At 58.8% G+C, this 22,710-nt stretch overlaps 1 protein-coding gene across 4 annotated transcripts; it reads left to right on the plus strand.

Moving 5' to 3' along the window:
- The first annotated feature begins 1,038 nt into the window (after positions 1–1,038).
- Positions 1,039–20,370, plus strand: CLUH (clustered mitochondria homolog). Of its 4 annotated transcripts, none has more exons than XM_029928017.1 (26): positions 1,039–1,245; positions 7,928–8,130; positions 8,279–8,450; positions 9,418–9,561; positions 9,766–9,890; positions 9,986–10,140; positions 10,222–10,347; positions 10,670–10,817; positions 11,028–11,120; positions 11,879–12,573; positions 13,169–13,392; positions 13,551–13,655; positions 13,769–13,869; positions 14,716–14,868; positions 14,951–15,013; positions 15,118–15,362; positions 15,547–15,631; positions 15,764–15,917; positions 15,997–16,136; positions 16,827–16,907; positions 16,995–17,120; positions 17,202–17,323; positions 17,579–17,672; positions 17,756–17,890; positions 18,047–18,120; positions 18,838–20,370. In XM_029928017.1, the coding sequence occupies exons 1-26, from the start codon at positions 1,146–1,148 to the stop codon at positions 19,022–19,024; spliced, it is 4,050 nt and encodes a 1,349-aa protein (XP_029783877.1). In that variant the 5' UTR covers positions 1,039–1,145; the 3' UTR covers positions 19,025–20,370. The 4 variants fall into 4 exon arrangements, with proteins under 4 accessions (XP_029783877.1, XP_029783878.1, XP_029783875.1 ...); XM_029928018.1 differs by having other exon boundaries at positions 13,554–13,655; XM_029928015.1 differs by lacking the exon at positions 1,039–1,245 and adding an exon at positions 5,141–5,378.
- The last annotated feature ends 2,340 nt before the right edge of the window (positions 20,371–22,710 follow it).

Raw genomic sequence — 22,710 nt, forward strand, 5'->3', positions numbered from 1 at the left:
CCCTCCCATCAGCCAGAGCATTTCTCACCTTCCTTCCTCCTGCCTAATTGCTTAAAGACTTTCATTAGTTCTTTTCCCAGCACCTGTACTGCAGAACAAAGTCCACTTTCCTTTGCAATTTTTACAAGGCCCTAGCACCCGCCCCAGCCCGCCTCTGCAGCTTCAGCTTTCCAATCCCATCAGATCCTGGCAAATGTCTTCAACACTTTCCAGGCCTGTGCATGAAAGACCCTCTCCACTCTCTCCACCTGGAGAATGTCAGCTCACTGTAGAGACCTGGTAAAATGTCACCTGGGTAGCATTCTCTGACCTCACTCCTCAGTCCCCACCAATACTCAAACACCTCAACTAATGAAAGACTGTGAAGTGTCCAGCCTGTAGATTTAGCCTGACCCAGCTCTAGTTCTTGCTCTCTGTGTGACCTTGGTCTCAGCTTCCTCCACTGCAAAATGGGGATAATGTACCAACCTGGAAGTAAGGACCATTTGGTGGGAGATGTCGAGGTCGCTGTTAGTGGGGAGCACGTTGTAGCTCAGGGCAAAGTCTGGCGGCTCCAATTCTGACATTGCTTACCCTTTAGCTGCCCTGCACCCTTTCCTCAAGAAGCTAGACCCACCCCAGCCCCACTCTTTCAAGCTTGTGGAGGAGGGCGTAGTGGGTCACACTGACACCGCAGATTAGAGACCGCGTGGTCATTTGGCTGGTTTGCAATAGGAAGCAGAGGGCCATTGGGGGAGGGGACGGCGAGCAACGGCAGTCCTAGAGGAGTCACCACCCAAGGTCAGGGCGCCCGCGGGACGGGCTGAGCACCGCAAGGACGACTCTCCGCAGCCCCGCCCCTCCAGGGGGCCAGAAGCCTCTCAGTACCCTGAGTCACAGTGCGTTCCCTTTAAGGCATTCCAGAAAGTCACCGCCTTGGTGGACCGCCAATGAGGCGCGGTGCGTTTTGTCCCTCGCGGGCTTCCGTGGGCCGGGCCGGGCGCGGGGGTGGGGCAGGGGAGGGGCGGTGGGGTCAAAGGCTACAGCGCGCACCACGTGGGCCGGTGACTCCGTCCTTCCCGCAGCGGCTGCGGCGCGCAGGGCACTTGGGTTAGTGGCGCGGCGGGCGGCGCGGACAGCCAAGCCAGACGCCCGCTCCCGCCGCCATGGTCATCAAAACGGACGAGTTGCCGGCGGCCGCCCCGGCCGACGGCGCCCGGGAGCCGAGCTCGCAGGCCTGTGGCAAGGGGCGGCCGGGCGCGGCCGGTGAGCGGGGCCGGGGCCAGGGGACAGCTGGGCAGGGAGGTTGGACGGGGCAGAGCGGGCGGGTGGGTTCGGGATTTACGGGGACCGCCGCTTTTCACTCCGCCCCGGGCCGGGTTGCATCTCACCGGGCCGCCCTCGCCCTGAAGGTCACCTTCACTGTCGCCCCCGGCTGCGGCCTTGGTTTCACACGTGGGGTCCCGGGGAGGACCGTGGTAGGGGGTACACGTGCGCGCACACGCGGCTTCGGGGTGCGCCGCCGCCGTAGACTGATGGAATCCGTGCCCCACCCCCTCCGCGCGCGGGCATGGGGAGCCCTCGGGGATGGGGGGGGGGGTCACTGACACTTGCTCCGTCTGGCACCCTTTGCGTAAGGATCTCAAGCGTTGCCGTACACGGGCTGCAGCCCTGTGAGTAAGGCTCAACCTGAGCCTTCGGGCTTGGTCTGTGGGAAGAGAGCGAGCTGGGGGTGGGTGTGTATTGTGGAGGGGCTTCTCTGGTTCATTCCCAGAAACAGTGCCTTAACCGCAGGTCTTCAGGCTCTCCTGTCTTTCCTCTTAGGTGTTGGCGGGATCTGCAGACCTAGGGGTCTGCTTGCGTGTGGGGGCAAAGCCAAACTCCTTGGCAGGAGGAGGTGTTTGTGCCAGAACTTGATCATTAACCCGCCTTATTGCGAAAAGTGGATCAACCCAGCGTTGCTGTTTTTAAGGCAAAGGTCATTAGCGTGGAGTGGAGCTCCTAACTGTCCCCCATGGGGGCTCTGTGGAGGTGGCTTTGGGAATGGCTTCAGCTCTTCTCTGGTGGGGCCTGCTTCATCAGTTTCTCCTGGGATTCCTCTGTTCCTTCCATCATGTCTTAGACTGCAGCCTTGAGGCTGGACGCCCTTTCCCAGTGCCTCAGTTGTGGCCTCCAGATCATCCTCAGGGCCTCAGGGCTGGCTGTGGTCCTTTCTCTCCCCTGGGTGGTGGTGGGAATGTCGGACTACCCCTGTCTTCCACTCCCCCCAACTCTTCTCAGCAGGGACTTGTCATCTTCATCTCCCTTCCGAACTTCAGTAAGTCAGGATGGGAACAGTACTAAGTAGGCCCTCTGAGCCTGTCCCGTCTTATTTACCTTACATTGGGGGTAGGTACTATAGCAGCTTTGCTGATTGCCTAGATGAGGCCAAGATTTGGGCAGAACAGATGCTAATGACTCCGACTTGCCAGGCTTTGCCCTGATGTGGCTCTGAATCAGTGGGGCAGGCTAGATAAGAGGAGGTCCGGTCTGGCTGATTTCCCTCCTAGCAAAGAGACCTGAAGAGATAAAGTGACTAGCCCAAGGTCACACAGTGCTTTAGCTGCGGGAGGCATTTGGATTTCTAGCTTATGGTCATCATGCCGAGGCTTCCCCTGTCTATCCCAGAGGAAGCCGGGACAGGCATGTTGGTTTGGATTGTATGTTGATTGAGAACATGGGGACTAAGGAGAGGAGAGTCCGAGGATTTCTCAGAGGGCTTGTTTAAAAAAGCCCCATCTCTACTATGTGCTGAGAGGCTCTGGGGCAACCTGGGTCAGGGAAGGGCACAGCTGTTCATTTTCTGGAAACCAGGAACATGCTAGTGGTGGGACATTGGCTCCTTATGTCTCTGAGAAGCTAGGATAGATAGGCTTTGAATTACAGCCAGCCTGAATCTATTCGAAGAAATAGGGTGGCCTTAAATGGAGACCACGCCCCTCCCCAGCAGGCACCTGACCCTTAGGACCCATCTGTGGAAGGCTCTCCAGTCCCTTTGAGGACGTAATCAAGGCCTTTTGGGGTCGAGGGCAAGGGTCAGTTACCTTCTTGGGAATAAAGCTGCTTTTAGGGGTTAAGAGAACAGGCAGGTTTTTCAAGTTCACAGTGGTGTGTCAAGTTCCTTCTACCTAGGGGAGGGTTCCTTGGAGTTGAGGCCCAGCACAGAGAAGGGGGCTGGCAGACTGGGGAGGAGCTGGAAGGCTTAGGGGTGCTCCCTGATCGAATGCTAAACCTCTTCATTTGGGGAGGCCTGGGTAGACTGGCTTGAGGATCACCGGACCTTCTCCAGACCCCCCAGACCTGTCTGTGGTCTGAGGGGACAGGAAGGGGACAGATGCCTATATCATCGGGGTCTTCTGTAGGCTGCCTGCCAACCCTTACCCCTTTCCCTTGAAGCCCTGTTCCCTGGGAGGGAGCGATGTGTCTTTTGGGGCCTTACTTCCTGCTTGAGCCTCACCTGCTGGGGCCTCGACTGGGGCGGGGCCTGGCTCTGGCACAGTCTGCTGAGTGAGGCCGTGCCAGGCTGGGGAAGACACAGGCCACCTGGGATGGCCTAAGTTTCTTTTCTCACTCCTCCTTTCTGCTGCCCATGGGGTCTCTGTGCTGCCAGGGCAGGGGTATACTGTGTTTCTACATTCTGCCCCAGCCAGTGAGGACTAGGGGTGTGTATATGCAGTGTGCAATTTGGGACACCCCTACCCATTCTGCAGAGGACCACCTTTTGTCCTTTCCCTAAGGCCCAGATCCTCGGAGGTGCCCCTGGGATAGGAGAGGAGGGGATGTAGAGGTTTGGGAGGGTGCTATGGCTGGAGATGGATCTTCCTCCTGGACTAAGCCCTCAGGCCTGGAGGAAGAGGGGTACTGTGTACCCAGTGGGTACTGCGGCCTGGAGGAGTGGCACTCAGAGGCATGGGTTTGCGCATCTGAGAGACCTCTTTTTCTCTTGACCTGGCTTGGCTGCCTGTTGCCTCTGGGTCTTGGGGCAGCTTGCTAGCCTTCTGGAGCCTCAGTTTCCTCAAGTGAGATGAGCTGGTTGAGCTGATTGAGGGACTTACTGTGGGATGGGCCTAGAGGGAGCATTGGCTTTCTGGGAACCAGAATGGAAATGGTTGCTACTCAGAGGTCATTGCCAGGCTGCTCTGCCCCACCCCCTTTTCCAGAGGGTCAGGGTGTGATTGGGAAGAGGACAGGGTAAGAGGGGCTCTGCCTGGGCTGGGCCCTTCTTACCATCCAGTCAGTGTGTGTAGGCCCCTTGGTTGGGCCTGTGGAGAGGTGGGGACCTGCCGTGTGCCTGGCCATCAGGGCTGCCTGGGACAGGACTGGACTGGAGGGGAGGGGGCCTGGAGTGAGCCTGGCTCCCCGCCCCCACTCTGGTTAGTATGGATGCCGGAGCGGTGCTGGCTGGGCCCTGGCAACAAGTCAGAGGCCCTGGCGAGGCTGGGCATGTTCCTTCTCTACAGCCGAACGGCCTTCGGCCTCTTGATGCCAGCTCTTGTTTTCCCTGAGGGAGAGACTTGGTTTTCTCCCGGCAGCGCAGGGGCTGCTGGGAAGGGAAGACAGAGCCTGCCAGCTTCATGGTGGAGCTGGAGGCCTGGGGCACGGGTGCAGTTGTCCTCTGGGAGACCGGGGGCCCATCCCCCTCCCACCAGAACTAAGGACTGCCAGAAAGGGGAGAGCTGCCAGGTCACCTGCAGGGGGCAGCATGAGCCAGAGGCCTCAGCCAGCCACTTGGCCCAGGAGGCAGGCAAGGTGCTCGGTGTCTGTGACTGGTGGACAGGGTGGCCACCTCATGGCCTGGGCCTGGGTCTGCACCAGCTGTTGCCGGCAGCTGGCTGAAGCCGTCCTGCTCCCCTCCTCTGGGGTTGGGGCCGAGGAGAGGACCCCTTTGCTGGGCCTTGCCCCTGCCAGCCTGTCCCCACAGTCCTCGATCCTGAGGGGCCCAGATACCCCAAACTGGGCTGGGTTCTCGTGCCCCCCTAACGGCCTCACTAGCAGTGACCCCCTTTTTGGTGGGTGCAAGGAAGTAGGCCTGAGCCCTGGTAGCAGCTCCCCCTGGGGTCCTGGAGCCACTGGTCCGTCCTGGCCCACAGCCGTCCTTCTGGCCGACCTTGAGCAGGATGCAAGGCAGGGGGAGTGTGCCCTTCCCAGGGCTGCCCCAGCAGGCCTGGCCCCACTGAAACCCGAAGCCAGCCCGAGCTCCAGCCCTGGGCTGACCAGCTGCATGGGTGCGAGGATAGTGGCAGAGGCCAGAATGGGGGACTCAGGCAGTGCCGAGCCTGAACTGGAGAGCTGGCTACCTCGCTGCCATGGTGGTCCCGAGACTCCAGAGCCCAGGAGGGAGCAGCCACCAACTGCACCAGGTGGGCTGTGGGGGGTGGGGGGCAGCTTATTGTGGGGAGATCACTTGGCCTTAATCCAGTGGTAGGGAGACCTTCAAGGGTTTTCTCAGAGGAAGGAGGAGGGGAATGGAGGCCCCTGGGAACCAGCCACAGTCCTTTGAAATCTGATAGGGGATTGGGTACCCCTGGGACATAACCTGGTGCCCAGGTACCTCCTGGGCAAGCAGGCTCCCTGTCCTAGGGAAGAGGGGTGGGAGCTGTGGCCACTCTTGCCTTTCTTCCCTGCCCCCCTTTCCCATCTTTCGTAGCCAAGACTCAGGGAGTGCAGGCTGCCTGTCTCCGTCTGGGTATCTGACCTCTTGATTCTGGGGTCCTAGACCTCAAAGATGCAGTACCGTGCTGGGGGGAGCCCTGCTTGCATCTCCTGTCATCCCAGGGGCTTTCCGACAGTAGCGTCTTTCTCAAGGACCCAGTTAGGGGAAGTGCCTCCTCGTATCTGCCATTCCTCTTGCTGCCTTTTGGACGCTGACCAAGCACCGCCCTTCTCCCCACCCTCCTGCCTGCTTGTCAGAGTCAGCCGAATTCTCCCTGGGGGCTGGCTGCTCACTTTAGGGACTTGGGGTGTCACTACCTGGGGCTGTGGGCTCACTAGAGAGAGGTCCTTGTGCATCCTTGTGGTTTTCCAGAGTTTTCCTTCAGGTCTGGAGGGGTGTGCTGGGGATAGGGAAGGGAGTGATAACAGTCCTTGAAGATCCACAGTGGCCAGGATTGAGGGCATTGTGTTGGCATGGTGGTGTGTGCTCTTGATAGGGGATCTAAGGTCCACTGTTGACCTTGGACTTTTCTGAGCCTCAGACATCCTTATTTGGGGAAAGGAGGAGGGAGCTGTATTTCAGCTCCCAGCGGTCCTGTTTATCACTAAGCTGAAGGGACGTGGGGAAGAGGGAGTGGCTTCTCTGCACTCCCCGTGGCGAGCCCTTCTCTGCCGGGCTTATCTCCGTTCCTGAGGCCCCTGGCTCCCCGTTTGTGGTAGGTCTAGGTAGGGCCCATGTAGGTCTGGGGACAAGCTCCTCGCCCCTAATAGTAAGGAAAGGAGGTGGGAGCAGAGCTTGGTGAGCTGACCTGTCTGGAGCTCTCAGACAAACAAGGGACCAGTTTGGTTGCCAAGCCGACCCTGGGTGGAAAGACCCCTGGGCCAAATGGATATCCAGGCAAGCTGTGTTTTGCCGGATTGTGAGGAGGTCCTTGCTTCCCAGGGCAAGGAAGGGGCTCTTCCTTATTCCCTTTAGTGTCTGGGTGGAAAGGGAGGTTTTGGCACCCGCTTTCTTCTCTTCCCCACAGCTTGTGAATTGAGTGCTGTTCACAAATATTGGACTTAACTCCCCATTTGCAGTAATTAATTGTTAGTTCAGTGCCCTCCTGTGGAGCGCAGGTAAGATGGAAGAGAGAGCTGCTAGCATGAAGATTCCCCAGAATGTCATAGGACGGTGTTCTGGGAGGTCACCGTGTCTCTGGGGGCAGTAATCCAGTTGTCAGGGGTCATTTGGGCAGGCTTTAGAGAAGGGGGTTTATTTCACCTGGGCCTTGACGGGTAAGTAGGAGTTTGCTGGTATACTGAAGGCAGTGTAAACTGCACAAAAGCACAGAGATGGGAGGGAAGACGTGTAGCCTGTATGTCAGGCTTCTTGGTAGTTTGGTGCATCTCAGACCTTGACGAGGAAAGCCGGGAAGAGTTGAGGTGTTCCTCAGGCTGCCTGAGAGCATTGGCCTAAGAAGCTTGGATCTGGCTAAGGGTTCTAAGTGGAGCTCTTGAAACAGGGGATAGTTGCCTGTGTTGGAGCCATGGCTGCAGAGGCTGGGTTCCATGACCTGCTTGGAGATTAGGTTAGTTGACTAGGGGTGAAGGGCCATTCACCGAGCAGAGGCCAGCTTGTGGAGGAAGGGGAATTCTGCGTCAAAGGTTAAGTCTTTGTTGATGTCTAAGGGATGGCCATGTGTTGAAAAGGTTGTGCGAGGCGAGACCAGGGTTGGCCAGGTTAGCTGCATGGCCGGAGGGTGTTTGAAGTCCTGGGAGATCAGGTGAGATGAGGAGTGGCTGGGGCCTTGGGACACCCACAGTCTGGACTGCCTGAGGCGGGTGGAGCTGGAGAGTAAGGAACCAGGGGTCAGTGGCTACCAGGGAAGGGGAGAAAAGAGTGTGCAGTGATGGGTGCTGCTGAGAAGTCAGACATCTTGAGGCTAGAGAAGACAGTTGGGTTTGGTCCTTGGTGGAGGGGGGCATCGGTGACTGTGGGGAGAGTGGTTTGGATGGTGTACTCAGATCAAAGCCAGGCTGGAGGACTGAGTGGCAGATGGGAAGGGAGGACCCAGAATGTGGAAGGGAGAAGGCAGTGGCTTGCAGGTGGCCAGGGGTGAGGGAAAGTCGTGTGCCTGGTGTGAGTGGGACTGTGGCGTCTGGGGGAGGGCTGACCAAATCTTGGGAGGAAATGCGGATGCCTTGTCCAGGGTCCGTGTCCATCCAAGTGGATGAGGCAGACGACCACTTTGACTCAGCTCCTTGTTACCCACAGAGCTGCCATCAGTCATGCTGCTGAATGGGGACTGTCCAGAGAGCCTAAAGAAGGAAGAAAGGGCTACTGAGCCACCCCGGGAAAATGGGCTGGACGAGTCCGAGCCGGGAGAGGAGACAACTGGACAGGAGGTCATTGTCATTCAGGACACAGGCTTTTCTGTGAAGATCCTGGCACCTGGGATTGAACCCTTCTCCTTACAGGTAAGTGGAGGGTGGGTGCTGGGTACCAGAGCATGAGCCTGTTAGGACAACGCTGGAAAGCCCTACCTGGCTCTCGCTTGTCCTAGCCTCATACTGTAGGGAAAGCAGTACGTCCTCTCCAGGGTGGCTGGGGCCTTTTCCCTGGTAGGTGTCCCCCCAGGAGATGGTACAGGAGATCCACCAGGTACTCATGGACCGTGAAGACACATGTCACCGCACCTGCTTCTCCCTGCACCTGGACGGCAACATGCTGGACCACTTCTCAGAGCTGCGCAGTGTCGAGGGGCTGCAGGAGGGCTCGGTGCTCCGCGTGGTGGAAGGTTTGTCTTGAGGTTGGGCAGCCTGCCAAGGGAGAGCACACAGGTGGCTCTGCACCCACCCCGGCTGCTCTCTCTGTGTCACAGATGAGTGCATGGAGGCTCAGGACAGTATGGACCTTGTGGAGGCAGGATTGGAGCCGTGTCTATTCCTCAGGCCTTTACACGTGTGCCTTCCCCCATTATCAGTTAAATATCAGAGTCATGATTTTTTTTTTTAAATGGTACCAACCAAGGGCTTGAAATCAGCCCAGTCAAATTCTGTAGATAGAAAAGTTAATTCTCATAAGGAAACTGAAGTTTCACAGCTCCCAAGTGGACAGGTCAGGCCCAGTGTGGAGCGAGCAGCTGGTGTGCTGAGACCGGCTGGTTATAAAGGCTCCCGTGAACGTGGGTCCCCAGGGGAGAAGCGGCTCAGCGGTTCTGGGCAGTGTGAGGTTGTTAAGAACAGGAGTGGAAAGATGTAACCCAGCTGTGCCCAAACATGCTGAGGAACCCCCTCTTCTCCCCCAAAAGTCCCCATTAAAGTTCACAAAGCGTATACTGGGGGGCAGTGTTGTAGTTATGGGTCCTGGTGAGTCCTCAGGCCAGCCCTGTGCAGGGGCAGCCCTGGGAGAACAGGACTGAGGCTGCCTGTGACCATTGTGAACGGGAGCAGGGGCCTTTGGGTGGCTCCCCGAGGCCTGGGTGTGCTGCCAGAGGCATTTCTTGTATCCTTTGGCAGAAGGTTCTTTGCAAACAAGAATCTCTGCCTGTCAGCAGGCGGCTGTGTGTGTGTGTGTGTGTGTGTGTGTGTGTGTGTGTGATCCAGAACTCCAGCCTATGTGTTTATAATGCAATTTTAAGTGGTGGCTTAAGATTTGAAAATCAAGATGATCGTGGAAGCACCTCGGCAGACTTCTCTGTGCTGGGCGGGCTGTTGCGGCAGGAGCGGGCCCTGCTGACGCCCTGCCTCTCATCCTCCCAACAGAGCCGTACACGGTGCGTGAGGCCCGCATCCACGTGCGCCATGTCCGAGACCTGCTCAAAAGCCTGGACCCATCTGACGCCTTCAACGGAGTTGACTGCAACTCCTTGTCCTTCCTGAGCGTCTTTACCGATGGCGACCTGGGAGGTGCGGAGGCATTGGGGCTGGGGGTTTGGCAGAGGATCTTAGAGCTGATTGGCCCGGGGCTGGTGAAGGGGTAAGGGGCCAGGGGCCAGGCCTTCCTAGCAGGAGGGGGCAGGGCTGGAGGCATCCAGACTGGGGCCATTTTAGGTGGGCAGATAGTTGGCCCCAGGGGGGCCCTGTGCTGACCACCAGCCTCGGGTCCCTTAGACAGCGGGAAGCGGAAGAAGGGCTTGGAGATGGACCCCATTGACTGCACACCCCCTGAGTACATCCTTCCAGGGAGCCGCGAGCGGCCATTGTGTCCCCTGCAGCCCCAGAACCGTGACTGGAAGGTAGGACTCCAGAGCAGAGCCAGGGCACGGATCTCTGGCTGGGCAGGGGCCACCTACCTGGAGGCTTGGCCTGCTCATTCTTGGCCCCCTTGCAGCCCCTGCAATGCCTGAAAGTGCTTACCATGAGTGGCTGGAACCCACCCCCCGGGAACCGCAAGATGCACGGGGACCTCATGTACCTGTTTGTGATCACAGCCGAGGACCGGCAAGTCAGCATCACGGCATCCACGCGGGGCTTTTACCTGAACCAGTGAGTCCCCGTGTGAGCCTGCTCCAGGTCTTCGGGCAGCCACCCAGGGTGCCCTGCGCAGCAACTGCCCTGTCCCCACAGGTCCACGGCCTATCACTTCAATCCCAAGCCCGCCAGTCCCCGCTTCCTCAGCCATTCCCTGGTGGAGCTGCTCAACCAGATCAGCCCGACCTTCAAAAAAAACTTTGCCGTGCTGCAGAAGAAAAGGTGGTGTCTTTGCTTCCTATCCGCCCTTTGTCTCCTACCCCACACGGGGGTGGGGTGAAGCTGCCAGCGTTAGCTCCAGCACTTCTGCCCCAAGGAGCTGTGCCCTCAGTCCCCAGCACCCCAGAGCCTCCCTTCAGGGAGCTGTTTGCCAGGCCCCAAGACATCAGCCCTAAGAGAGGTGCCCATTTGCTTCTGTAAGACTTTCCAGGGGCAGGGTCGCAGGGGGAGAAGACACAGGCGCTGGTGGGGACTTCAGAGAAGGAGCTGATGGCAGGGCTCTGAGCTTGGCAGGCTTCCCCAACTCCCCCTCTCCCTGTCACAGGGTCCAGCGCCACCCATTCGAGAGGATTGCCACCCCGTTCCAGGTGTACAGCTGGACAGCGCCCCAGGCAGAGCACGCGATGGACTGCGTGCGTGCAGAGGACGCCTATACCTCCAGGCTGGGCTACGAGGAGCACATCCCTGGACAGGTGCCTGTGGCCCCGCCCGTCCTGGGCTCCTCCCTCCCCTGCCCTGGTGGGGTCCAGGCTGGGTTCCGTGCGCCTCCCTGCAGGCTCCATCTGCTTGTCCGACTTGTTCACTTGGGAGCCTGGGAGCCCGTCCTCAGGGAGGTGGGGGAAGGGGCCACCCAGAGCAGGGCTTGGGGCTTGGGCTGAGCCGACATCACCCTCCCTTTGCAGACCCGGGACTGGAATGAGGAGCTGCAGACGACAAGGGAACTGCCCCGCAAGAACCTGCCTGAGCGGTTGCTCCGAGAAAGAGCTATATTCAAGGTGCCTACGGCTCTCATGCCTGGCTGGCAGCCTCGGGCCCATTTGCTGCTTGCTGAGATGTGCAGTCAGGGTGCTGGCTGACTTCGTGCCTGCCAGCAGAGCAGGCCACCCCAGTTCTGTTTTTTGGCCTCTGTGAGACTTGGAGTTTGCAGGCTGGGTGGGGAAGGGGACCTCCTCCATTGTGGGCTGTGTGACAGGCTTCTTCCAGCCAGTCTGCCTTTGGGACCTTGCCTGGGCACACACGTGATGTTGTCTAGAGAGATGAGGAAGAAATAAGCTTTTGGAAAAGCCATTTTTAATCTCCCCTAGTTTTCCTGCCTTGGGATGGTAATGGTAAAAATCAGGTCTAAGTGGTTTGCCAGGGACCGGGTCAGTGTGTGATTGGCATCATCTCCTCTAATCTCTCAGACACCTTGTAAGGTCAATACTTTTATCGTCGCTGTTTCACAGACCGTGAAGACAGGTCTGAGAGGTGACCTGGCCAAGTTCACCTGGTACATAATTGGTGGATCCAAGACCTGCTCCAGCCCTTCTCTCTGTTAATTGCTAAGCTTTACTGTTTCTGAACACAAGTATTATGGTTTTTTCAAAAAACGGGTTTCTTGTCTTTTTCCAAGTGAGCAGGCTAAGGTTCGTGCGCCTTGGCCCTCGGGGCTGTCCCTTTGCCTCGACTGTCTGGGTGAGCTTGGCCGGGTGAGCCCGAGTCTGCAGCTCTCAGGGAGGACGCCTCTCACCCTTCCTCCCTCGACCCCTCTCAGGTGCACAGCGACTTCACAGCTGCAGCCACTCGGGGCGCCATGGCGGTCATCGATGGCAATGTGATGGCCATCAACCCCAGCGAGGAGACCAAGATGCAGATGTTCATCTGGAATAACATCTTCTTTAGCCTGGGCTTTGATGTTCGTGACCACTACAAGGACTTTGGTGGGGATGTGGCAGCCTATGTGGCACCCACCAACGACCTGAACGGTGTGCGCACGTACAATGCCGTGGACGTGGAGGGGCTGTACACGCTGGGGACGGTGGTGGTGGACTACCGGGGCTACCGGGTCACGGCCCAGTCCATCATCCCTGGCATCCTGGAGCGGGACCAGGAGCAGAGTGTCATCTACGGCTCCATTGACTTCGGCAAGACAGTGATGTCACACCCTCGGTACCTGGAGCTGCTGGAACGCACTAGTCGGCCGCTCAAGATCCTGAGGCACCGCGTGCTCAACGACCGCGGCGAGGAGGTGGAGCTCTGCTCCTCCGTGGAGTGCAAGGGCATCATCGGCAACGACGGGCGCCACTACATCCTCGACCTGCTGCGCACCTTCCCCCCTGACCTCAACTTCCTGCCCGTGCCTGGCGAGGTGCTGCCCGAGGAGTGCACGCGCGCCGGCTTCCCCCGGGCCCACCGGCACAAGCTCTGCTGCCTGCGCCAGGAGCTGGTGGACGCCTTCGTGGAGCACAGGTGAGGGCCCAGGCCTTTGAGGGCACCCAGCCAGTGGACGGTTCTGGGGTCTGATCCTTGACGGGAGACGCTTTGAAAAGTGAAGAAGAGCCAGCTTTGGCCCCGGTCGCGACAGCCCCAGCCACTGACCTCAGGCTCCACAGCACGGACGTCCGAGAGCTTTATGTGGGTCCAAGGTAGCAGCCGGCTAGCCCGGTGCCTCTCGGTGAAGCGGCACTGTTCCTCTGAGGGGCGTGTGGAAATCCGCTACCGTGTTTTTAATGTCCCAGTGCGAGGGGGCATCACCGCTGCTGGCATTTAGCGCTTAGGAGTGCACCACATTGAATGCCCTTCACCGTGAAGGTCTCCTCAGAGCCCATGGGGAGACCTCTCCTCCGCTAAGGCCCCAGCCGTCCTCTTTCTATTGGGAGGGTCTCAGCTTTGGGTCTGTCCGCTGCCTGCTGGAGTGGCTGGGGTGGGATGTGGCCCTGCGCCGGCACAGGCCTGGAGCCTGGGGGCTGCCCTGCTCCCTGCCGCCAGCAGGAAACCGCCGGGCGGCCAAGGCTTCCGGAACCGTTTTCCCATGTCGCGCTCTGCCCTGTCTGCCGCGCTCCAGGTACCTGCTCTTCATGAAGCTGGCCGCCCTGCAGTTGATGCAGCAGAAAGCCAGCAAGATGGAGAACCCCACCTCGCTGGAAAACGGCGACCCCCCCGCCTCAGAATCGAAGCCCGAAGACCCCCCGGGGCCCGAGACAGGAAGCGAGGAGGAAGGTGGCAGTGCCGGCGGCCTCGCCAAGGTGAAGGAGCTAGCGGAGACCATCGCCTCGGACGACGGGACAGGTGGGGCCGCTGTGCCTGCGGGGCGCCGGGAGCCCCGGGTCTGTCCCGGCGGCGGCTTGGCCCCAGCCCGGGGAGAGGCCGGGGGAGGCTCGGGGCAGCACAGCCGCCCCCGCTGACGGCGGAGTGGGGCTGCCTCCGAGCCGGCCGCGTCTCCACAGCAGACCCTCGGAGCCGGGAGGTGATCCGCAACGCGTGCAAGGCAGTCGGCTCCATCAGCAGCACGGCCTTCGACGTCCGCTTCAACCCTGACATCTTCTCTCCAGGCAGGTGTCCGTTAGGCCGGGCAGAATGCTGTGCCGGCCGTCTTGGGGCCCTGGGTCTGGTGGGCGCTGGCCTCCCTTCCGCCCAGCTCAGGCCGCTGCCGTCCCTCCCACAGGGGTTCGCTTCCCCGAGTCCTGCCAGGAGGAAGTTCGGGACCAGAAGCAGCTGCTGAAAGACGCCGCTGCCTTCCTGCTCTCCTGCCAGATCCCTGGCTTGGTGAGGGAGGGGCCGCAGGGGTGGGGGAGGCCCTGGTGCTTCATCCATCCAATTCTGGAAGCTTATGGAACCTTTGCAGGAGTAACTCCCTTAGACCTGCTGATCTGTGAGGCAGGCAGGGCAGAGTGCTTGTCACCCTCGTACAGAAGGGGCTGCCAACCCAGAGAGGCCGAGGGAGGCATCGGGCGCAGGCTCTGCTCTACCAGGCTCCCCACAGCGGCCGGCAGCTGAGGGCCTGGTCCTCGGAACCCCTGTGTGACGAGACAGCTGACAGAGGGGGCATTGGGGCATCTGGAAAAAGGTGGGGGGAGGTTCCTGTCCACTTCCCCACAACCTTTGTACATAGGCTCCTTGGATGATGGGGCGCTTGCTCCCTACTGAGGCAGCCCCGCCATTGGGTGGCATGCCGGTCTCAGATCTGCGAGCCCAGTGTTCTATGCCAGCCGCCCTGGCCCCCTGCCTGACCTCTTTGAGGCTTGGCAGAGCTGTGTCCCCAAGTGGCTGCCTCTGCCCTATCCTACATGGTCAGGGGAGAGCCTGTGCTGCCTGTTGGGCTCTGCCGGCAGGGCTCCGTCAGCCCTGCTCCCCGACGGGGAAGCACCCCTTTCCCTGTAACTGCCATCCCATGTTCCCGTCCTTTGTGCAGAGGCTGGGGGGCACGTTCTCATGTCCTGGCTGCTGCTTTGTTTTCTTCCCTGTTCCCAACTGCAAGCTGGGGTCTTAGTCCCCTCCTTCCTTCAGGGCCCCCGGATAGCATGAGCTCCCCACCCCCTGCCCCCAGAAGACCCCGGGTGGGTGGAGGCAGAGGGCCCAGGCTGGGGGGCCCTGACCTGCTGCAGCCCACAGGTGAAGGACTGCATCGACCATGCGGTGCTGCCCATGGATGGCGCCACTCTGGCCGAGGTGATGCGCCAGCGTGGCATCAACATGCGCTACCTGGGCAAGGTGCTGGACTCAGTACTCCGGAGCCCGGCCCGGGAACAGCTGGACCACATCTATGTGAGTGATGCTTGGGGTGGGACAGTGGGGCTGGATGGAGGCCTGGGGCCCAACTGAGACTCACTTCTTTGAACCTTTGCAGAAAATTGGCATTGGAGAGCTCATCACCCGCTCTGCCAAGCATATCTTCAAGACCTACTTACAGGTACTGCCGTTCCCACTGCAGCCTGGCGGTGGGTAGTGGGTTGGGCAAGAGCCCTGGGGTGGGGCCTGAGGGCCCTTGTGACTTGAGTCAAACCTCCTTCCCAGGGCGTGGAGCTCTCGGGCCTCTCGGCTGCCATCAGCCACTTTCTGAACTGCTTCCTGAGCTCCTACCCCAACCCCGTGGCGCACTTGCCTGCCGACGAGCTGATCTCCAAGAAGAGGAACAGGAGGAGGAGAAACCGGCCCCCAGGGGCAGCAGATAACACGGCCTGGGCTGTCATGACCCCCCAGGAGCTCTGGAAGAACATCTGCCAGGAGGCCAGGAACTACTTTGGCTTCAGCCTCGAGTGGTGCGTGGCGATACCGGGTGTTGGGCTCCCTGTGGTGCAGGGTGTGGGCTAAGACCGTGAAGGGCTGCTTGGTGGTGGAGGGATGGGGGATGGGAGCTGGGGACAGGTACTTGGACTCGGTCCTTGGGCTTGGTCCTTGGTAGGGAGGCCGCCGCCCGAGCCCACCTGTCACCTCCCCCCACAGTGAGACCGTGGACCAGGCTGTGGAGACCTATGGGCTGCAGAAGATAACGCTGCTGCGGGAAATCTCCCTGAAAACCGGGATCCAGGTGTGGATGATTCAGGGGGCCCCTCCTAGCTCCTGCAGGGCCGGCAGGGGTGGAGGGAGGGGAGGGTGGGAGGTGCTGGCTGTTTGAGCCCTGGGCTGAGGCCACCTTCGGGCATTGGGCTGTGTCCCCCAGATCCTGCTGAAGGAGTACAGCTTCGACAGCCGCCACAAACCCGCATTCACCGAGGAAGACGTGCTCAATATCTTCCCCGTGGTCAAGCACGTCAACCCCAAGGCATCGGACGCCTTCCACTTCTTCCAGAGTGGGCAGGCCAAAGTACAGCAGGGTGCGTGGCCAGGTGTGGCTGGGGGGTGGGGGTCCCCTGGCCCGGCCCTGACCTTGCCGCCCTTGGGGGTGCCCTGCAGGCTTCCTGAAGGAGGGCTGTGAGCTCATCAATGAGGCCCTGAACCTGTTTAACAACGTGTACGGAGCCATGCACGTGGAGATCTGTGCCTGCTTGCGCCTCCTTGCTCGTCTCCACTACATTATGGGTGACTACGCCGAGGTGGGCCTTGAGCACCCTCCGGGCTGTGTCCACAGAGGCCTTGGGGCCTGGCCTGGCACTGGGGGATGGCAAGTGAGGGAGCCAGGGCCGTGTTCTCGCTCCGTGCCGCAGGAAGCGGGAGCCCAGATCTGGGGACCTGAGGCCGAGGACGCTGTTCTCCTCAGGGGGTCCTCTGGGAGGAGCACGCAGAGACCAGGGAGACCCTGGGGAGTTGCTGGTCTGCCTGGGCGAGCTCGCGGACAGAGTGCTTCATGGGGACGCTGGGAAGTCTAGTCTCAGACTCACAGTGCCCAGGGCCTCGTAAGCGCAGCGTGAAGCTGTCAGGAGCATCTCGCATTCCTCGGCCTGCTGGTGGCCGCCTGCCTCGTCGGGGCACAGGAGACTGCCGCTTGTCCTTCAGCTGTAGACTTTCTTTCATTTATGTATGCCTTTTTCTTCTTATTCTTATTGCTTTATTTTTAGCTTAATGTTAGATTTATGTGCAAGCATAGATTGTGTTAGGGGCAAGAGGCTCAAGACAAGCTATTTAAAAAGGCCTCAGAGTGGGGTCTGGCCTTCTGTGCTCACAGTGCCTGAGTGGTGAACGCTTCTCTGCTGAGGAGGCTGGGCTGCTCTGGGGCTGCTCGGGGATGGGCAGACTCGATGGGGGGCAGTGCCCGTGCTGGGATGATGACTCCGCACCTCTCCCAGGCCCTGAGTAACCAGCAGAAGGCTGTGCTGATGAGCGAGCGAGTGATGGGCATCGAGCACCCCAACACCATCCAGGAATATGTGAGCATTTGCGGGCGGGGCCCATGCAGGGGCGGGGGTGGGGGAGCTGGGGCCTGCGGTCCTGGCCTGACTCGGCTGCCCCTGCAGATGCACTTGGCCCTGTACTGCTTCGCCAGCAGCCAGCTGTCCACGGCCCTGAGCCTGCTGTACCGCGCCCGCTACCTCATGCTGCTGGTGTTCGGGGAGGACCACCCCGAGATGGCGCTGCTGGACGTGAGTGCCGGGGGGGGGGCAGCGGGACTAGCCCTGGTCCCGGAGAGCAGCACTGACCTCGGCCCTCCCGACTGCCCCCAGAACAACATTGGGCTGGTGCTGCACGGGGTGATGGAGTACGACCTGGCACTGCGCTTCCTGGAGAGCGCGCTGGCTATCAGCACCAAGTACCATGGGCCCAAGTCCCTCAAGGTGGCCCTCAGGTGAGGCCATGCTGGCTCAGGGGCAGGGGGTGCCCAGGACCACAGGGATGTGGTCCCAGAGGCATATAGATGGAGGGTGGACGTGGGGTCCAGCATCCTGTCTTCCACCCAACTCCTGAGGATCCATGTCTTCTCCGGGTCCTGGGCTGCCCTCGGGTGGGTCCCAGAGCAGAATCTAGAGTAGTCCCAGCACCCCAGTCAGGCCCCTCAGCCCCGTCCCACTCGTGTCCCTTCGCGCCACACGCCTCCTTGCAGCCACCACCTCGTCGCCCGGGTCTACGAGAGCAAAGCCGAGTTCCGGTCAGCCCTGCAGCACGAGAAGGAGGGCTACACCATCTACAAGACCCAGGTGGGCCGCGGCAGGGGCTGGGGGTTGGCGGCAGGCCCTGGGCCTTCACTGATCCCTTCCTGCCTGTGCCGCCTGCCCCGTAGCTGGGCGAGGACCACGAGAAGACCAAGGAGAGCTCCGAGTACCTCAAGTGCCTGACCCAGCAGGCTGTGGCCCTGCAGCGCACCATGAACGAGATCTACCGGAACGGCTCCAGCGCTAACATCCCGCCCCTCAAGGTAGGCCCCCCGCACCCCAGACCCGCTCTCCCCTCCCGCGCTCACCTGCTCTGTGGCCTGCCCTCCTTCCCGGCACCCCTCCCCCTTCCTGGCACCTGCCCCCTGGCCTCCCCGGCGGTGCTCTCCGGCACATCTGCTCATCGCTGCGCCCCTCAGTTCACAGCCCCCAGCATGGCCAGCGTCTTGGAACAGCTCAACGTCATCAACGGCATCCTGTTCATTCCTCTCAGGTGAGGCCTCTCCGCTTGCACTCAACACCCCGTGCAAACTGCCTTTCGTTATTTTGCTTCTTAAAATCTATACTTGGTTGTTGTGGCTCAGAATTGCTAAGTACAGCCAGTGGTAAGAGGTTCTCTGTGAATCTTTCAGGAGACAGCTGTGTAGTTGAGCAAGCACACGTCTGTCGTCTTCTCCCTTTCTTTATTTGCACAACAATTGTAGCAGACCGAGCACACGGCCGTACCTTTTTCTGCGCTTAATGCACCTGAGCAGCCTTCCCTTGTCTGTATGGAAGGAGCAGCTTCGCTCATTGCCGTTTCCTGGCGCCTCCATGGGCAGCTGTGCCGCACGCATGGGCCGAGGGTTCTGCTGTGGCTCTTAGAGCCCGGGGCGCCTGACTGCGTACCTGCTGCATGTGTCACCTCCGCCACGCCACCCTCCGGGTGTGCTCCGCTGTGGGCCAGACCGCATGGTGCTCGGCTCCGAGCTGAGGGTGACGGCTGAGCGTGAGCCCGGCCTTCACTGTGTCAAGTGCCCTGAGTTCTTATGGTCTTAGCGCTTAGGGGCCTTTTTGTCTTGGGGATGGGAGTGCTTGTTCCACACGCCCCCCGACCCCCACATAGAGGGACGCCTGATCTTGCCCCAGGTTTAATTTTAATTAACCAAGGCCCATAAGGTGACAGAGGGCCCAGGCTTGCTCTGACACCTGCCCCTGTCCTTCCACTCAGCCAAAAAGACTTGGAGAACCTGAAAGCCGAAGTGGCCCGGCGGCAGCAGCTCCAAGAGGCCGGCAAAAGCAGGGAGAAGGCCGACGAGCCCATGGGCACTGAGCCTGAGCAGGCTGGGCTCCCAGAGGATTCAGCCTCCCAGCCCCAGGCTGCCAAGGACCCTTCTTCCCCGGGCTTGCAGGGGTAGGAAGGGAGAGACAGACGGACAGTCAGCCAGCTGCCCCGTTACCCAGTGATCCAGACTCCAGGAGAAGGGGGCGTGCCCTACAGACCGGGACTGGAAACCAGTCCCTCTTCTGCCATGTTTCCAAGCCCCATCCCACCCCAGCATCCTGCTGGGACCCTGGCCTGGCCTGTCCCCCCAAAGATGTTTTTGCACTGGTTCGATGAATATACGATGCAGAGGCCTAATTGAAGACACGCGAATGAAGTGTGTGGGCGTCCATTCCCAGTTCGGGGGCAGGTGCCCCTCTGGCCTCCCATCCACAAGCAGGTGTGCGAGCGTGTCCATGCCGTGAGTGTCTCAATCTGTCCTTCCTAACCTGTACATATAGCCCCATGTCGGTTCTGAGTGGATGACGTGAAGATGAGATTTCTCAGGTCATTTGAATGTTTGACATTATGGTTGCTGCTTTTGCTGCCTCTGTCCCTGGGCCCAACCTGGCTTAGAGTCCAGGCTTGAAGCCAAAAAGCGGGGAGCTTTCCTGTGTCCTGGGAGGGGGGTCAGAGCTCTGTGGCAGGGCTGGGGGCGGGGGTGCACTTTAGCTTTGTGGTGAGGTAACTGCTGCAGGGGCTTTCTTGGTCGTGACAGGCCTTGCCTTGCTGTGCTGGAGGGAGAAGGGAAAGGGTGGGCAGCGGTGGTTCCCTAGACCCTGTTCCCGGCCCCGGCCCTGGCCTGTCTGCCCATGGGCCCCGTGGGCCCCGGTAGGAGGCCTGCCCCCCCCACTTCCTGCACCCCGCTGGGGACAACCTTAGGGGCTACCTTCTGAATGTATCCTTCTCCCCGTTTTAACCAGAGCTGCCTGATGCACAGTGGGCCGGGGCGGGTGAGGGACGAGGGCAGCCGGGCTGGATCATGGATCCCGAGGGGATTTGACTAGATGTAGATAGGAGTGATTGCCGCTTGTCTGTGGAGCCCAGCTCCCTACCTGGTCCTTGTCACACAAGCACCTCCTTCAGAGGGTAGCCCTGGGCAGGGGGCGGGGCCCCCGTGGCAGGGGCGGCTCCCACGAGCCCAGCTCCTCCCTCTCCCATCCACCCCTGCGCTTCTCTGTGCCTGCTGTCGGAGCCCTGATGGGGGGGATCGATCGCCACCCTGGTGAGCCCGAGGGGGCTGTCCGGGCCTGGGCCTCTGCCGGCGGCTTTGCGGGGGGCTGCTGAGGGGTACGCTCTGTCCAGATTCCTTGTTTAAAAGGCAGTGGGTGTGAGCTAGCAAGCGAAGCCTCCCCGCCGCTGATCAAGAACTTTTTCTTGTTTTTAAACCATCACGTCTTCATTTCACATTGGAATAAAGTGAGTTTTTGAAACCTGCTGCCCCAGCCTCTCCTGTGTGATCTGTACCAGTCTCGTTCGACCCGGAGGCTTGTTGCCACAAATATTACTAGTAGAACAGGTGTTTTTTTTGTTTGTTTTTGTTTTTAATGTTTATTTTTGAGAGACAGAGGGTGAGCAGGGGAAGGGCAGAGAGAGAAGACACAGACTCTGAAGCAGGCTCCAGGCTCTGAACTGTCAGCACAGAGCCCAATGTGGGGCTCGAACTCATGAACCACGAGATCATGACCTGGACCAAAGTCGGCCGCTTAACCGACTGAGCCACCCAGGCGCCCCAACAGGTGTTTTGTTTTGTTCTTTAATTTTATTGAAAACCAAGTTAGTTAACATATAGTGTAATAATGGTTTCAAGAATAGAATTAAAAAAATAGAATTTAGTGATTCATCACTCACATATAAATAAGAGTTTTTAAAGCATATGAATGTCAATTAAGTTAAATTCAACATTATCCTTGTAATGTCATTGAAGAGGGAGGAGAGGGTAGACTGACTGCCAGTCACTAGACCCATGAGAATGGCCCAACAGGTAAATGTCACTTGTTGGTCACAGAAGGGGCTGGGGATCTCTCTTCCATAAAGCCGTGTGTGGTACGTGTGGAGTGAGGGGCGCTGAGGGGTGGGGTGGGGGCCCCGGCCCTGTGACTGCCGGCCCGCTTGGGTTGCTGAACACCAGATTTTTGGCATCTATTCTTCCCCCTTTGTCAGAGTCAGGACCGCTGGGAGCACCCCGCAGCGGACTAGGAGCGCTGGGAGGGAGTGGGCCTGAAGGCTGCAGCCTCCGGTAAGGTTCAGGTGAGCTGGGTCTCTGAGATAGGGGAGGGGTTGCCCTGTAGGTGGGCTTGAGGGGCAGGGCCCGGAGGTGGGAGGGGGCCCATGGGAGGCCTCCTGCCAGGAAGAGGGGAATTCTTGTCCCTGGCTGCTGCTGCTGGCCAGCTAGAGCGGGTACACCTAGCAACATGCATACTTGAGTACCTTTTTGAATTCCTGGGAGTTTTTTCTGTGTGCCTCTGATATTCTCTGAAAAGAAAAATGAAGTTCTCACATGTTGTTTTTCCTGAGCCAACTAGAGAATAGACATTCTTAACTTGACATGTTTTTAAAAATTTTTACATGTTTTATTTTGAGAGAGAGAAACAGCACAAGTTGGGGGAGGGACAGAGAGAGGAGAGAGAATCCTAGGCAGGGTCCATGCTGTCAGCACGGAGCCAGATGTGAGGCCGGAACTCACAAAAACCGTGAGATCATGACCTGAGCCTACATCAAGTTGGACACTTAACCAACCGAGCTACCCAGGCACCCCTGACCTTGAAGTTTTCTAGGCAATGCAGAGTCACCATTGATGCTTGCTGCTTGTGTGCTCCCCACACCCCCCAACCACTTTCCTGGACAGTCTCAAGATTGTCTTCTGAACATTCCTTTCTATAGCCTTTATCCTATGAACACCAGCCATGTTTTCATTTCACAGCATTTCTCGAATGGGGGTATCATCTTTTTTTTTTAATTTTTTTGTAATGTTTTATTTTATTTTTGATACAGGGAGAGACAGAGCATGAGAGGGGGAGGGGCAAAGAGAGAAGGAGACACAGAACCAGAAACAGGCACCAGGCTCTGAGCTAGCTGTCAGCACAGAGCCTGACGCGGGGCTCGAACCCATGAATGTGAGATCTGACCTGAGCCGAAGCCGGAGGCTTAACCGACTGAGCCACCCAGGCGCCCCTGGGGGTATATCATCTTGTAAAGCTGAGGAATGGGAGCTAAGAACGGATCAGGCTTAATTATCATGGTACCTACCAGTCACCCGAGAGACCCATTTTCATGGTGTTCCCTATGTGTACTAGTGCTGTCCGATAACTTTTGACAACCCAGATGACCAGGGACTTCTTTAAAGAAAACAAGAGGCTCTAAATTTGAAAGTCATCCTTTTCCCTTATCTTAGTTGACAGATTATAATTTTTTCTTTTAAGAGGGTGAACAGTGGTATCCAGAAAGGGTTGGTGTGAGAACTGGCATGTTGGGTCATGGTCTGTGTTGATAGGCAGCTGTTCAGGATTTGAAGTTAAGTCTAAGTTGCGTGAGCCACAACTCACCTCTGTCTCATGGACTCCACGCTAGCCTTTCATTTTCCAAAACTCTGTATTTGGGTTTCTTTTAACATATGCATGTTACTTTTACAAGTTAAGTATCGTTACAAAAATCTATAATCACCAAATTAAGCTTTTAAGATTGTATCATCTGTCTCCTCTCCTGCCCTCTGAAATACCGTTGTGAACTGCATACTGGGAGAACTTGGACTTCATTAAGGAATTCATATATATATCTGAA

This window comes from Suricata suricatta, chromosome 17, assembly GCF_006229205.1.
Source record: "Suricata suricatta isolate VVHF042 chromosome 17, meerkat_22Aug2017_6uvM2_HiC, whole genome shotgun sequence".
NCBI classification, from domain to species: Eukaryota; Metazoa; Chordata; class Mammalia; order Carnivora; family Herpestidae; genus Suricata; species Suricata suricatta.